Consider the following 16259-nt stretch of genomic DNA (forward strand, 5'->3'; position numbering starts at 1 on the left):
GAATTAATAATAAAAAAAAAAAAAAATGGCTCTTGGACGGGAGCCGGCTCCCATTGTTCACTTAAAATAGGACACATCAATAGTTATTGTGTGACTTTGCCATTTTAAAGAGTTAGTCCGGATTCACCAAAGTCACACAATAACCCAAACAAACTGACCGATCGAGGCAGCGGTAGACCAGCAACTTACGTGTTCTGTGAGGTAAAATTACTGTTTTTGTCAACGGAGTCTGGTGGCTTTGAAGAGAGCATAGATAACAGCTTCAGTTCCCCGTCAGAAAAGGGCTGTCTGATGGCAAGGTAAAGTGGTGAAGATATTTTAAATATAGCATACACTTAAACTGATATTGATTTTTTTTTATGTGGGCCTTTCTTTAGGTGTCTAAATTAAATTTTTCTGCTGCCCCTGTCCACAGCAGTACATTGCTTTGCTCCCGTGCGGTAACTCTTGTCTGCTTCTCCAAACTGGGGCTGTGCTGACCGTCATGTAATACACTGACTATGGATAAGTACCTCATACAACTCCACTTCAGAACCTCCAAACTAAGCAGAATTGAAATTTATGTTAAAGTTTAAATAGGCTACATGGAAAAATAAAACAAAAAGGATTGAATTTCACAGTTCTAATTTTTCAAAACATAACTTTTATTTTCAGTTTCACAATTTTTATCTTACATTGCCCATTTACGGTATGGAATACATGTAGAACAACAATCATAGTGCATGCAACGATATGTAAAGCATTTTATGTACATTTATATTTTACAAACACGTGAGTCTGGTATCATTTGAATGATAAAATTATGAAAAACAATTCATGCTGTCAGAAATAATGAAAACCTTGCTGCCACCTTTTAGCGTGTGCGTCATGTGTTACTAAAAAGAAAAACAACTCATACATTTTGGCATGTTGCAGGCCAGTGTAGTCAAATACTCAAGTACAATTAATATAATATACAGTATATAAACTCAGTTAGCATCATCATTTCGCATGACACATCACAAGACTGACTCAATGGTCATGTCCCGTCCTTCCCAGACTCTTTCCTCAAGAGGACAGATAATCAATGGGGCGGTGTTCTTCCCATCACCTTGAACACCGGGGTTAAAGTACGGGCGTAGGGGTCCAATAAAGTCACACCCGGTGTAAGTGTAAATGTGGGTCTTTGCTTCTGCGTTGTAGAAGGACACCAATCCTTCCTCGTAGTCCAGGAACACGCCCACTTTCTGGGGTGTTTCCTGGAGGTGGAGGGAGACGGAGGGACCAGCGCATGCACTGAGATTGGCACAATTCCGCCGGCATATCGCCCAGTAGCCGCTGTCAGGACGCACTGTGATGGCTCCCTTCGTGTTGATGGACTCTCTGGCCACGCCCAGATCCCAGTCTGTTTTATCTCCAACCTGAAAAACAATGTACATAGTCAGACATTCATGCTAGCTTTAAATTAAGTGCCTGATAAAAATACATTTGTGATTCACTTTACGTTGATTGTGTTTGCCAAGCTGCTGATGTGCATCTGTGGCTTAAATCATGTTTCCTTGTTTCTGAGCTTCTTACCTGGACCTCCCAATAGCATCTTCCAGATGTGAAGCTTTGTTTTCCCAAAACGCAGACACAGGCGTTGAACCTCTGAGGATTGTCTGGCAGTGGGGCATTATTCTTCTGGCTGCTGACAGTCACCTGTGGATCAACATAATCATTGTTACCATCAACATTTTCATCATATTAGCAACACCATTAAATTAATTAGCAACAATTAATAGCCTTATAATTGTCCCAATCATTGCCCCTTTGCACCAGATTCTGACATGCTTTTCACAACCCCACCAATTTTAGCTCAACCTGCTTGTTTCAGAACAAAAGCTCTGTCTGTCTGTCTTTAAAGTCTCTAAATGTAAGAAATCAAAACTATTCTGAAGAACTATTAGTTTCCTAAGAAAACTGTGCTATTTACACATTTGATTTAATGATCAAACAATAAGACAATACCTTCTTTTTGTCTGGAGACAGGACCAGCCAGCCGGAAGCCGTCTCAGGATCCAGAGTAACATCGACTGCAGAAACAAAGAAGAAAACAGTGAGTTAAGCACTGGTGGACTCTTGGATTCCTCTATTGTAGATAAATCATGAGGAAGTGCCCTCTAGGGTGCCCTTCCAGTGGAGAAAACATGATACGCCACTGGAATCAGATAATAAAAAGGGGAGCTAATCACAGTTCAACTAGGTTATTTTAATAAGCAATGGATGTGTGATAGTGTACATACCTTCATATTGATTCAACTTGTCGGCTTCTGCAAAATGGGAGAAGAAAAATGTTATTGTCATGCGTTGATTTTTAACAACAATCTTTGTTCACTTTGTGGAGTAGATTATCATTTTCTCCCCAAAGATTACTGACCTTCTGCAGACAGTTTGTGCGCCACATCCTGGCAGACGTCCACAAGCTTGGAGACGGCTCTCGATACCGTACCCATGCAGTTCTCTGAGTGGATCACGACCTCAGACCAATCCCTAGTTTGTGGGAGTCGACTTCGAGACTTGAAACTCTAAAATGGCGAAGACACGGGTTTCTCATTAGTACAGAACTTTAAATGTTGACACAGCACAGAAATGTTTTGCACAAAACTGTTAAAATGCAGTTCTGGTATCTAACCTGTAGGAAGTGAACAGAGTTCTGAGTGTGCTCCAGATCCCGCAGATCGCTGGCCCTCGTCTGCAGCTTGTGGATTTCCTGCTCCAGCTCCTCAAACATCTCCAGGGCTCTCCTCTCGGCTTCTTGCTGTCTCTCTTCCAGCTCCTCCACCACCTCGGCCTGGTGTACCTCGATGGCGGTTATCAGCATGCGGCAGACCTGAGCGCTGCTTTGTATCTCCCTATCTGAGATTATCTGTCAAATGAAACAATAGAAACATGTAAGTTTACAGATAAAAACAGACAAACCTGACCAGTTAGCCCTTTTTGAACATGTATCCACGCAACAACTTACTTTGCTTAGATTCACTGACTGTTTTATCTCCTCCTGTTTTGTCAGTCTGGCATAGATCATTTGTTTAATGCTGGCCTTCGTCTCCCTCAAACAAGCCTGCAAAAGTAAAACAAATATTAAATTGTGATTATAATTTACTGCACAGAAAAGCAGCTGAGACAAAAGGTTTGAAGGCTTCAAAGGAATATATGTTCAGTGACTGAGTTATTTTTCTCACTTAAGAAATGCAGAAACATATTTCTGTATTTGTACAAACAGGTAGAAAGGACTGATTCTTTATACAAAGGAATTTTAGGCTGAAGAGGATGAATAATTTTATCTTTTCCTCACCTTGACCCTCTTGCTTTCCTTCTCTATGGGTATGATCTTGTGGTTTTTGTGGTCCTTCTCTGTGCATTTAACACAAACAAGCTTCTGGTCTGTCTTGCAGAACATTGTCAGTGGCTTCTTGTGTTTTCTGCAGAGGCGACTGGCAATGAAGGTGGCCGGATCCGTCAGCTTGTGTCTCAGCAGTGCTGGATCATTCAGGTGTTGTTCAATGTGAAGCTCACAATAAGACGCTTGGCACGTGTGGCACGACTTGACCGATGGTGACTTGTCTCCGTGGCAGATGTCACAGGGAACTTCATCAGCCAGGGAATTTTTCCTGCTTCCCGGTGGCGACACATCATCCACATCCTTCCCTTGAGACCTTTTGAATTTGAATTAAATTCTGTTAAATCTCAATTTAATGAAAATATTTTGTTCTTTTTATATGGTATAGTTAAAAAAGTGAAAAAGAGATAGTATTAAAAATTAACCTTCGATAGATTTCCATGATTTTAGCATATCCATAGTTGACCCTGAGTTTTGGACGCTTTCTGAATGTCTCTTTGCAGAGCGGACAGTCATATTTGCTCTTTGTATCCCAGTAGCCTTCGATGCAGTCCAGACAAAAATTATGACCACATTCGGTGGTGGCGGGATCGGTGTAGATGTCGAGGCAAATGCAGCACTGGAACTGCTCCTCAAACGGCACGGCAAGGGTCATGTTTGTGACTGGAAAAAAACACATTATATTACTCAAACGTGCATATCAGAGTGAAATTCTTGCACCTGTTATGTACAATTTTAGATTTTTGATTAAAATGTTTCTATGCAAGTTTGCAACATGGCCTCAAATAGTAAAATACATTCAATATAAAGGTGTCTTTTTACTTTTAATTACAACATTTTATCTATAAATATGTTTTAAATTCACACAATACTGTCAATTTAATGTCACCGAAGCAGCTGCTAGAGTATTATTCTGTAGTCTAATAGCAGTGTCCTCTTACCTGTTTGGGCTGTCATTTTGAGCGTCTCGATCGTCCTCATCAGACACAGCGTAAAGTGCAGGATGCAGTGTCCAGATGTTTAAATATATACTCAGACACTCCTTGTTTTCAGAGTGATTAGTCGCTCTTGTCTGGTTACCGTTAAGCTCCTCCCTGAAGGAGTTGAATTCATTTTCTCAGCTCACTCAAACATTCTGGTACGTCTGGTTTCTTGACTTCCACTGATTACTTCCTTTGTCGTACACGATTCTACCTTGATGTCATGTTGTTGAAGGGTTGGCCCTCAGCTGCAGATTGTACTAGAACATTTGCTTTACGTGCTATAACTGTATATAGGTTTGTATGTACAGGCACGAGAGTAATTGAGCAGAAGCCGAAACGTGATCATTGATTGTTAAGGTCAAATAAATGTGTGTGTTTAAAAAAAAAAGAGTAGAACACCACCTGAGATAATATGTACGAAAATGTGTCTTGTGCAATTCTTGTGAACTATCATGTGAGTGCATTGGGATTAAACATAAAGTATTCCATATTGTACAGTGTGCCTTGTGTAAAGTTTGTGCAATTCTTCAATCTAAAAAAATCAATACAGAGATATATGAATAAATGAATGAATGAAGTTTTTATTATTTGTATCACACGCACGTTCAACCTGTTCAAAATGTACCTTAAAGCAGGGGTTCTCAACCTTTTGTAAGTTGAGGCCCACTTCGGATTTCTTTTTTTAAAGTTTGCGAGGACCACCTTCCCAAATAAATGAGAAACTGGGCTATAAATATGTGTTATGCCACTGTCAGCTGTAATGACCCACATAAAAATAAGCTTACCCTCACCCATCACTGCCTGCCATTATGAATCCAAAGTATTCAGGGTCATATTTCCTCACCACACGCTTTGGAGCTTTTAAGTTGTCTCCAACATCACTTCTTTGTTTAAAAAAATGCTCATTTTCTTGTCACTGTATCCAAGAATGTTAGCTGTGTCTGTAAAGGGGATACTCGTGGCTACCTATAGAAACCATTTTCATTCAGATATCTTGAGGTCAGAGGTCAAGGGACCCCTGTGAAAATCAGAAAATCAGAAAACAGGATCCGCACACTGCATTGGTAGCTCCCAACAATTTGAATGAAGCTGTGATTTTCACCCCTGTGACAGTTTTTCCTCGACAAAATTTTGCATACATTTTGAGCGTTATTTAGTGCTCTTCCCGACAAGCTAATATGACATGATTGGGACCACTAGATTCATTAGTTTTTTTAGTTTCATATGGTACCAATATCTTCACTTTAACTCAGATTTTTAAGAGCTTAATCTAAACATTTGGCAGTACCTCCGTGGTACCTCCGTAGATGGCGCTCTGAGGCCCACTGATGGGCCCAGTGGTTGAGAATAGAAGCCTTAAAAGGAGATTTGTCAAGTATTTAATACTCTTATCAACATGGGAGTGGACAAATATGCTTGTGAATTGTAAATGTATGTATATATTTATTGGAAAAAAAATTAACAACACAGAAAAATGACAAATATTCTCCAGAAACCCTCACAGGTACTGCATTTAGCATTAAAAAATATGCTCAAATCATAACACAACAAACTCAAGCCCAACAAACAACAACAGCTATCAGTGTGTCAGTGTGCTTGCCCAAAACCACATGGGATTTCATGATGCCAGTATCTTCACTAGCTAGCTTTAAAACTGAGCCCACTACAACCTAAAAAACCCATGTTGCGTTAATGCATTAAAGACATTAATGGCGTTAAAAAGAATTTGCGTTAACGCGTTATTAACTGCCCTAATACATAGCCATTTGTGGAAAAGTAACTCACTTATGTCATCATAGGTTTTCTGTGATGATGTTATATGCTATATGTTATATAAGTAGGTTGATTTGTCAAGATATATATCAAATATATGTGCATACATTACAAGTTCATTGTTGTACATTCATGCCATTTGACACGAACCTCTGTCCTTAGAAAAAAAAAGAAAAAAAAAAGGAGAACAGTATGTACAGACTTTTATGCCAAGAATCAACAAACCGGTTTTTGTTTTGTTCTTCTGCCGTGTTCAGTTCAGATCAGATCGTCAGCGCCGTGCTGCTGCAATCCTCCACTCCCCTTACTGTCACGTGGTTGTATGCCTCAGCCAGCAAGTAAAGTTGCAGTCTACATCCATGTCTGTGCACAATGTCATCACTTCCTTATAGGATCATTTTATCCTATTAGATATTTGTGTGAAATTTTCACAATTAGTAGAATTCTTGAGTTAATGCTAAAAATGTGTTTTTGAGGTCACTGTGACCTTGGCATTTAACCTTTGATCACCATATTTCAATTAGTTCATCCTTGAGTTAAAGTGGACATTTGTGCCAAATTTGAAGAAATTCCCTCAAGGGGTTCCTGAGATTGACAAGAATGGAATGGACATGAGGTCACAGTGACCTTTAGGTTTTAACACAGAAAATAGTATCGTACTTTGTCTACTCAGTGGCGGCAACGAGCCCGGTGTATTGTAGGTGTTGTAGGTTTTCTACCTCTTAGGTAAAAGGGAATACCACAGCCCTTTTTCTCCATTTTCTCTTGTCATGTAGCACCAATTTTAAGAAAAATATTTGCACCTTTCTACTGCATTGACAGCCTAGTTTCATGAAAAGACTGTCCGGTGGTGAAATACTTCTTTAGGAGCAGCTTTTGTGTTTGAGCTAATGTAAGAGGATAAATAGTTTCCTTTGGACACTTTTTGGGGAGACTTACCCTACTGTCTTACCCTAACCATAAGCACTACTTGTCTGACCCCTAAACCCAAACCTAAGCCTAACCTAAAACACTGTACCAAAAATCAGATTTTTTCAAATTGGGGACACGGCATTTGCACAAGCCGTCCCCATTGACTGGTATTTAGTCTTTAGGCCCCGAAAGTAGCCTAAATCAGGATCTCACACACTCACACACAAACACACACACACACAGAGCCAATAAAAGACAGACAGACATGCACATGTTCTGGTGACCAACGTCGTAGAAATAGACTGTGAGTCATCTACATGCGCGCAGGCACACACATGTACACGCACGCACACGCACGCACGCACGCACGCACGCACGCATGCACGCACGCACGCAAGCACACACGCCGCACGCACACACACACACACACACACACACACACACACACACACGCCCACGTTTCCTTTGGTCACTTTTTGGGGAGACTTACCATAACCCTTACCATAAGCACTACTTGTCTGACCCTTAAACCTAAACCTAAGCCTAACCTAAAACACTGACCCAAAAATCAGATTTTTTTCAAAATGGCACACGGCATTTGCACAAGCCGTCCCCAATAACTGGTATTTAGTCTTTAGTCCCCGAAAGTAGCCTAAATCAGGATCTCACACACACAGAGCCAGTAAAAGGCAGACAGACACGCACATGTTCTGGTAACCTTATGCCACTGACGTAGTAGAAATAGACTATGAGTCATCTACATGCACGCAGGCACACATGCACATGCATGCACGCGCACACACACACACACACACACACACACACACACACACACACACACACACACACACACGTTTCCTTTGGTCACTTTTTGGGGAGACTTACCATAACCCTAACCATAAGCACTACTTGTCTGACCCCTAAACCCAAACCTAAGCCTAACCTAAAACACTGACCCAAAAATCTGATTTTTCCAAATTGGGGACACGGCATTTGCACAAGCCGTCCCCAATAACTGGTATTTAGTCTTTAGTCCCCGAAAGTAGCCTAAATCAGGATCTCACACACACACAGAGCCAGTAAAAGACAGATAGACACGCAATTGTTCTGGAGACCTGATGCTACTGACGTAGTAGAAATAGACTATGAGTCATCTGCACACACACACAAGGTTGACAATTGGTTCAGCTGAATCTCTATTGTGATATTAACTGCTGTCCCGCTTGAAAGAAAAAGTCAAGTTGACTTATTTTACCGTTTCTTTTTTGTTGTTGTTTTAAGTAGTTTTGATGCCTAAATTTAACCAATTAGTTTAAACGTATTATTTTAACCCAAACCACAATCTTTTCCTAAATCTAACCAAGTAGTTTTGTTGCTTATACAGGTTCTGCACCGCGGGGGCTTTCACAGGCACACTGATCGCTTGCGTTGCTGGACATTCGTATGAGAACGCACACAAAATAAGAACTAACTTTTCCTAAGATATCATATGAACCATTATATGAGGAAACATTGTGCTAAACTAATTTTCGTATAGCTCTAGCTTGATATTGGCATACATACAAGAAGGGTATCAGTATTTTTTTTATCAAACTATTCCTTTAATCTGCAAAGTAACTATAACTATTTCTGTCAAATAAAAATAATGGCATAAAAAGTAGGATATTTGCCTCTTAAGTGGAAAGTAACATAAAATGGAAATACCAAAGTTATAGTGAATAAGTAAATATTCTTAAGAGTTAAAATTGCATGCTCTTTGAATGGGTGTGCTTGCATTAATATTCTATTATCATTATAAAAGGTCATAAAAAGGTCTTAAAATGACAATAATATCATTTATCGCAATTATTTCAGGGAGAATATATTGTCCAACAAAAGTAGTTATTATGACAGGCCTAGCTGTGATATTTCAGTCTGAACCGACCAATGGACCAAGATTGCCAAAGTCCAATACTTGAAATACAGTGAATGTAGTGACTTTTAACAACAAATACCAATATCTATAAGTCACTGAGGGGCGAACGGGAGAACTTGTTAGGACGTGTTTTCTAAAAATAAACTAATGTCCAGTGCATTTTATAACTTTGTATGAGATAATACATGTCTTCACAGTTTGACATTGCACCATCGAATCATGCAAATATCAGTATATTGTTCAATCTCTGACTCCATTCAGCAGTATCCAAGCCAACAAGTTATACACGGTTACACACAGCACGGTCAAAATCTGTTTGGCCTCTTCGTCTAACAAACATTTGCTCCTCATCACCTGAGAGCTTACCTATATTATGCACTTTTACATCAATGCTCTACCCCGTGGTCAATGCCAGAACTGCATGCCTGTAATCCACTTATAAAAATAAAACAAACAAAAAACGACATGAAGGCTCCAACAGTGAAGTAGAAGCACATAATACCCAGGTGAAGTACAAGTACCTCAAAATTCTTCTTACATACTGAACTTAGAATTGTCAAGTCAGTTAACAAATCTAGTCATACTGTACTTTGTTGTGAAATGTTTTCTTCCCTCACAGTTTCCTGGCAAGCTCAAAGAAAAGCTTAAAGAAAAGCTCCACCGGAATCGGAGATCACTTAAGTGCACCAGCTGTCATTTCATCATGTCTGAGTCTGATTCATTGTGGCGGAAGCAATTTCACCATAGTCTTAATTTATATAATTAGCTCTGCCATTGCGACACTCTCAAGACTATAAACAATGACCAGAGCATTGATTCAGATATCCGCTGACTACACCGGAACCACCAAAATATTGGCAAATAAAGTGTTCCAGCTGTCATGTCATCATGGTGAGTCTCATTCATCATGCCGGATGTAATTTCACCATATTCTTAGTTTACATAATGAACTCTGTTGTTGCGCCACTTTCCATAAACCCTCTGAGACCCACATAGACCCGTTTTTGTCTCGTTTACGGGGGTACAGGTCAACAAAACCGGTTTTGCAAAATACTATTAAGCATGAACAAAAAATGTTCCCCTATTTAAATCAAGTTGGTGACTTGTTAAATCAACGGATGAAGAGAGAAACAACAGGCATAAAATCAAATGAAGAAGTTAGATATCAACACACAGTAAAACAGTTGGGTGAGCATTCCTATGAAAGCCCAGTTTTTATGTTAAATTAGGTTTTTACCTACATGTGTCACTTTGCCTTGTAGCAGGCGGTGCCATCATAAATCTACTACTCACACTGAAGCAAAAAGCAGATACTCTGTAGCATGACCCGGCCTAATAGGAGCCTCCATCTTTATACAAAGAAGCACTGGATTCCCTTGATCATTATTGCCTTTTTGCATAGGTGTATCCTGAAAAAACTTAGAAATGTACAATATGTCATGTTCCAAAAATATCTTTTATTCAACACATTGTATTCAATATAAACACTGAGTGTACATTTATTTGCAAGAAGAAATTCACGAGTGAATAGGCCAAAACACCATGTAAACTGCACGTGCAATAAGTAGTAATTAAATAGTAAGTAAATAAAATGCATGCTCGACACATTTTCCTTAAATAAAAGTCCAATAAGACAAATACGCTGCAGTTGAAACATCTATTAACATTGTGATGCAACCTATACAAATTGCAATATCATAAAGTAGAAATAAATTAAACATATAAAATGAACAGTTAAAAATACTTAAGCAGAATTGAAATTAATGTTAAACTTAAAAACAACAACAAATGAACTGATCTTAAATGGACAATTTGCAAATTGACACAATTTCCAATTTTAATTTTTTAACTTTTATTTTCAGTTTCACATCGTTGTTGTATCTTAAGTTACACATTGCTCATTTAGGCTATGGAATAATGTTTCACAGTGCATGCAACAACATTTAAAGAATTTTATATACATTTATATTTTACAAACACATGAGTTTGGTATCAATTGAATGATAAGAAAACAATTCATGCTGTCAGAAATAATGAAAGCCTTGCTGCCATCTCTTAGGCAGTAAAAGCGTATGCGTCGTGTGTTATTAAAAACAAAAACAACTCATGGATTTTGGCCTGTTGCAGGTCAGTGTAGTCAAATACTACTCAAGTACAATAAATATAATATACAGTATACAAACTTAAATATTTTGACATCAGTTAGCATCATCCTTTCTTGACACGATGTGACACCTCACACAACTGACTCAATGGTTATGTCCTGTTGTTCCCAGACTCTTTCCTCAAGAGGACAGATTATCAGTGGTTCGGTGTTCTTCCCATTACCTTGAACACAGGGGTTAAAGTACGGGTAGAGGGACTTGGTGAAGTCACACCCGCTGTAAGTGTAGATGTGGATCTTTGCTTCTGCGTCGTAGAAGGACACCAATCCTTCCTCGTAGTCCAGGAACACGCCCACTTTCTGGGGTGTTTTCTGGAGCTCGAGGGTGACGGAGGGACCGGCGCAGGCACTGAGACTGCCGCCTTTACGCCGGCAGATGGCCCAGTAACCGCTGTCAGGACGCACTGTGATGGCTCCCTTCCTGTTGATGGTCTCCTTGGCCACGCCCAGATCCCAATCTGTTTTATCTCCAACCTGAAACACAATGTACAGAGTCAGACATTTATACTTGCTTTAAATGAAGTGCTTTCATATAATAAAAATGCATTTTGATTCACTTTAGGTCGAATGTTATATCTAGTGTCTTGTGTTATTTGTAGGCTTTTCCTGTACTTTATTGTGTTAAAAAATGTTATGCCGTTAATGTTTCTTCAACTGAAAAATACAGCAAAGAAGAGCTTGAAATAAGCACCAAAATAGCATAAACGTGTGTGTTGAAACTGATTTGACTCCTGTATATTGTATAACTGAAAAATACCAATTTGTGCACACACTACCACAATCAAAGCCAAGTACGGATTCCCATTTGAGTCAAAAATCCGCATTTGTTTTCATGTAAAAATGTATTGAATTGTATTTCTTGTGGCGTATAATGCTGGTGTTAATTGAAAATGGAGTCACTAAAACATGCCTGCACTTGGTCAACAACTCGGTATGTCCAACACGATCGCTTGGGAAGGCGTTTAAATAGCAAGGCATTACGACACATTTAAGGCTTTTCGTGTGTCATTGGGATGCCTCTTTTTGTGCGTCATTTTTACGCCACACGATAAAACTACTGTAATGTCCGCAGTTTGTTAGGTTTAGGAAAAACATTATTGTTGGGCTTGAAATAATTGCGTAAACTATGTAAAATACATATGGAAACAACATAACATAAGTACGGAAAACACTTCACAAACGTGGATGCGTTTATATTGCACTCAGTACAGACTACATGGCGTACAAATTACACGTCAAAAGCACGCTAGCTTAAAGCATGTTTCCTTGTTTCTGAGCTTCTTACCTGAACCTCCCAGTAGCGTCTTCCAGATATGAAGCTTTGTTTCCCCAAAACGCAGACACAGGCATTAAACCTCTGAGGATTGTCTGGCAGTGGGGCATTATTCTTCTGGCTGCTGACGGTCACCTGTGGATCAACATAATGATTGTTACCATCAACATTTTCATCATATTATTGATAGGTACATTAGCATAATTAACAATTAAAAGCCTTGTCATTTTCCTGATCAAAGTAATTTAGCTTAATTTTGAGTCAATTGCACCAGATTCGCCCCACCTTTTCAAATTTTCATGTGAAAATATGTTGCATTACTTTTACTTTAATTACAGTAAAATGATTTTTCAGTGGGAAATCAGACAATAGTGTACCTTCTTTCTGTCTGGAGACAGGACCAGCCAGCCTGAAGCAGTCTCAGGATCCAGAGTGACATCAACTGCCGAAACAAAGAAGCAAAACAGTGAGTCAGGTAATAAAAAGAGTACATACATCAAGGTTAAACCATATTACTGAAATAAGCAATGGGATTGTGATTGTGAACATACCTGCATATTGGTTCAGCTTGTCGGTTTCTGCAAAAAGAGAGAAGAAAAAGGTTATTTTCATGCACTGATTTTCACAACAATCTTAAGTCATATTCTGAAGTATATAATAATTTTCTGCCAAAAGATTACTGACCCTCTGCAGACAGTTTGTTCGCCAGATCCTGGCAGACGTTCACAAGCTTGGAGACGGCTCTCGACACCGTCCCAATGCAGTTATCTGAGTGGACTACGACCTCAGACCACTCTCTAGTGGATGGGAGTCGACTCTGAGACTTGAAACTCTAAAATGGGGAAGACACGGGTTTCTCATGAGTACATATCTTGAAATTTAGCACAAAACTGTTAAAATGCAGGTCAGGTAATTTACCTGTAGGAGGTGAACAGGGTTCTGAGAGCGCTCCAGTCCCTGCACCTCGCTGCCCCTCGTCTGCAGATCGTGGATTTCCTGCTGCAGCTCCTTAAACATCTCCAGGGCTCTCCTCTCAGCTTCTTGCTGTCTCTCCACCAGCTCCTCCACCAACTCGGCCTGGTGTCCCTTGATGGCGGTTATCAGCATGCTGCAGACCTGAGCGCTGCTTTGTATCTCCCTATCTGTGATTTTCTGTCAAATGAAACGATAGAAACATGTAAATTTACAGATGAAAACAGACAAACATGACCAGTTAGCCCTTTTTGAACATGTATCCAAACAACTTACTTTGCCTTGATTCACTGAATGTTTTATCTCCTCCTGCTTTCTCAGTCTGGCATGGATCATCTGTTTAATGCTGGCCTTCGACTCCCTCAAACAAGCCTGCAAAATGACAAAAAATATTAAATTTTCACAATACAGCAACATATTTCTATATTTGTACAAGAGGAAAGCAGGTAGAAAGGACTGATTCTTTATACAAAGGAATTTTAGGCTAAGTTTACAGGAAGATGATCAATAATTTAAACTTTTTCTCACCTTGACCCTCTTGCTTTCCTTCTCTATGGGTATGGTCTTGTGGTTTTTGTGCTCCCTCTCTGTGCATCTCATACAAACAGGCTTCTGGTCTTTCATGCAGAACATTGTCAGTGGCCTGTTGTGTTTTCGGCAGAGGTGACTGGCGATGAAGGCGGCCGGATCCATCAGCTGGTGTCTCTGCAGTGCTGGATCCCTCAGGTGTGGTAAGAGGTGAAGCTCACAATAAGACGCCTGGCACGTTTGGCACGACTTGACCGATGGTGACTTGTCTCCGTGGCAAATGTCACAGGGAACTTCATCAGCCTGAAAAAGTTGGTTTCGGGAATTTTTCCTGCTTCCCGGTGGCGACACATAGTCCATATCCTCCCCTTGAGACCTTTTGTATTTGAATAAAATTCAGTTAAATCTCAATTTAATGAAAATATTTTGCTTTTTTTTATATGGTATGCACGGAAAAAAGAGATAATATTAAAAATGAACCTTTTATAGATATCAATGATTTCAGCATATCCATGGTTGATCCTGAGTTGTGGACGCTTTCTGAATGTCTCTTTGCAGAGCGGACACTCATATTTGGTCTTAGTATCCCAGAAGCCGTCGATGCAGTCCAGGCAAAAGTTGTGTCCACAAGGAATGGAAGCAGGGTCGGTGTAGATGTCCAGACAGATGCAGCACTGAAACTGCTCCTCAAGCGGCACGGAAAGGGTCATGTTTGTTCCTGTAAAAAAACACATTATATTACTCAAAAAATGCATAACAGAGTGAAATTATTGCACCCGTTATGTACAACTTTTGACATTTTTCAATACAAGTTTGTCTTGGCTTACAACATAATTCCCAGTCATGCTAGTGCTTTTTGTTATTTCTTAATTATTTCTAATCATTGATGACATTAATGCAATTAATTATACCTCAAATAGTAATATACATTTAAAACAAATCTTTCTACTTTCAATTACAGCATGTTATCTATAAACATGTTTTAAATTAAAAGAATTATGTTAGTTAAAGTCACCGCTGCTTTACTTTATCACAGAGTATTATTCTGTAGTCTAATAGCAGTGTCCTCTTACCTTTTTGGGTTGTCATGTTGAGCATCTCGATTGTCCTCATCAGACGCAGCGTATGGTGAAGGATCCCGCGTGCAGTTGATTAAATACTCAAGGACACTCCTTCTTCCGGAGTAATTGCTCACTCTTGTCTGGTGACAGTTTAGCTCCTCCCCGCCTGATTGAAGTTTCTACGTTAGTCAAACATTCTGGTGCGACTGGTTTCTTGGCTTAGAGTGAGTAATTTAATGCTGTACACTATTGTACCCTGAGGTCATGTTGTTGTTGCTGTACTAGAACATTTTGTTCACGTGCTGTTACTGTATATAGGTCGTTATGTCCAGAAGCGTGAGTAATTGAGCAGCAGCCAAGAACGTGACAAGTAAATGCGTGTTTAAAAGTAAAATGTAGAACACCAACTGCGGTAATAATAATATGTACGAAAATGTGCCATGTGCAATTCCTGAAGAATACCAGTTCCCAACTGTGCAACTTAAGACCTTCGACTTCTAGGTAAAAAAGAGCCTATATCACAAGTCAGGCTGTTTTCACACACCGTTCGTAGATACAGTATATATATATATATATACATATATATATATATATCCTTATAAGTATCCTTATATATCCCGCAAAATCAATGTGTATGGAATCCATGTAATCGTGAATCGTGAACCAAGAACAACAAACTCCGCGTAGGGAGGAAGTTGGGGTGGATGGGTGGGTCAAAAACACTTTCGCAAAGGAGACAGGTGTTTGTACCCCGTGTGAAAAATGTAGAAGAAGGTCTGCTCTTCTTCAGACGTGTTGTCACGCTTCTTAAATCTGAAGAGCTTGGGCTCGAAATGTTACTAACTAAGATATGCCAATAAATTGCACTCTAAGGGAGCTACTGTGTGCGGACCTTCTTCGAGATATTTCAACCCAACCCAGGATCGTTTCCTAAAACTAACTTAGTAGTTTTGTTGATTACACCTAACAAATTAGTTTTGTAGCCTAAACCAAACTAAGTAGTTTTGTTGCCTAAAGCGAACAAATTAGTTTTGTAGCCTAAACCTAACTAAGTAGTTTTGTTGCCTATAGCGAACAAATGAGTTTTGTTGCCTAAACTGAACTAATTAGTTTTGTTGCCTAAACCTAACCAAGTAGTTTTGTTGCCTAAACCTAACCAAGTTGTTTCCTGTGAAGACGTAAGTTTATGTCGAAAAGACTGTGTGCATAACAAGCACAAATTGACATGTGTTACTGACATTCGTAATGTGTTGCTGGACATTTGTGGGACAACGCACGAAAAATGAGGAATAACTTTTTGGAAGATTACCTAAAAAC

General features: G+C 39.4%; 2 protein-coding genes across 2 annotated transcripts; both read right to left on the minus strand.

Moving 5' to 3' along the window:
* Positions 1 to 200: 200 nt before the first annotated feature.
* Positions 201 to 4362, minus strand: LOC141760532 (E3 ubiquitin-protein ligase TRIM39-like). Its single transcript, XM_074623400.1, has 10 exons — positions 4303 to 4362; positions 3787 to 4024; positions 3317 to 3677; positions 2987 to 3082; positions 2654 to 2887; positions 2399 to 2546; positions 2265 to 2291; positions 1990 to 2054; positions 1558 to 1680; positions 201 to 1400 (listed from the first exon to the last, which is right to left on the minus strand). Exons 1-10 carry the CDS (start codon positions 4340 to 4342, stop codon positions 999 to 1001), a joined length of 1734 nt encoding a protein of 577 aa, XP_074479501.1. The 5' UTR covers positions 4343 to 4362; the 3' UTR covers positions 201 to 998.
* Positions 4363 to 10381: 6019 nt separating this feature from the next.
* On the minus strand, positions 10382 to 15081 carry LOC141760493 (E3 ubiquitin-protein ligase TRIM39-like). The gene is made up of 10 exons (XM_074623346.1): positions 14955 to 15081; positions 14362 to 14599; positions 13882 to 14257; positions 13630 to 13725; positions 13300 to 13533; positions 13066 to 13213; positions 12933 to 12959; positions 12759 to 12823; positions 12394 to 12516; positions 10382 to 11582 (listed from the first exon to the last, which is right to left on the minus strand). The coding sequence occupies exons 1-10, from the start codon at positions 14992 to 14994 to the stop codon at positions 11181 to 11183; spliced, it is 1749 nt and encodes a 582-aa protein (XP_074479447.1). The 5' UTR covers positions 14995 to 15081; the 3' UTR covers positions 10382 to 11180.
* Positions 15082 to 16259: the final 1178 nt, after the last annotated feature.

Source organism: Sebastes fasciatus, chromosome 22 (genome assembly GCF_043250625.1).
Source record: "Sebastes fasciatus isolate fSebFas1 chromosome 22, fSebFas1.pri, whole genome shotgun sequence".
Taxonomy (NCBI): domain Eukaryota; kingdom Metazoa; phylum Chordata; class Actinopteri; order Perciformes; family Sebastidae; genus Sebastes; species Sebastes fasciatus.

What these genes read in the sequence shown, in the direction of transcription:
- LOC141760532 (XM_074623400.1), bottom strand. Translation starts at nt 4,342, where the DNA reads ATGAGGACGATCGAGACGCTCAAAATGACAGCCCAAACAG. An exon ending in CAAGTTGAATCAATATGAAG is followed by an intron (nt 2,055 to 2,264) that starts GTATGTACACTA and finishes TTGTTTCTGCAG; the next exon opens with TCGATGTTACTCTGGATCCT. An exon ending in TGTCTCCAGACAAAAAGAAG is followed by an intron (nt 1,681 to 1,989) that starts GTATTGTCTTAT and finishes GTTGATCCACAG; the next exon opens with GTGACTGTCAGCAGCCAGAA.
- LOC141760493 (XM_074623346.1), bottom strand. Translation starts at nt 14,994, where the DNA reads ATGAGGACAATCGAGATGCTCAACATGACAACCCAAAAAG. An exon ending in ATCATTGATATCTATAAAAG is followed by an intron (nt 14,258 to 14,361) that starts GTTCATTTTTAA and finishes CAAATACAAAAG; the next exon opens with GTCTCAAGGGGAGGATATGG. An exon ending in ACCCTGTTCACCTCCTACAG is followed by an intron (nt 13,214 to 13,299) that starts GTAAATTACCTG and finishes TCCCCATTTTAG; the next exon opens with AGTTTCAAGTCTCAGAGTCG.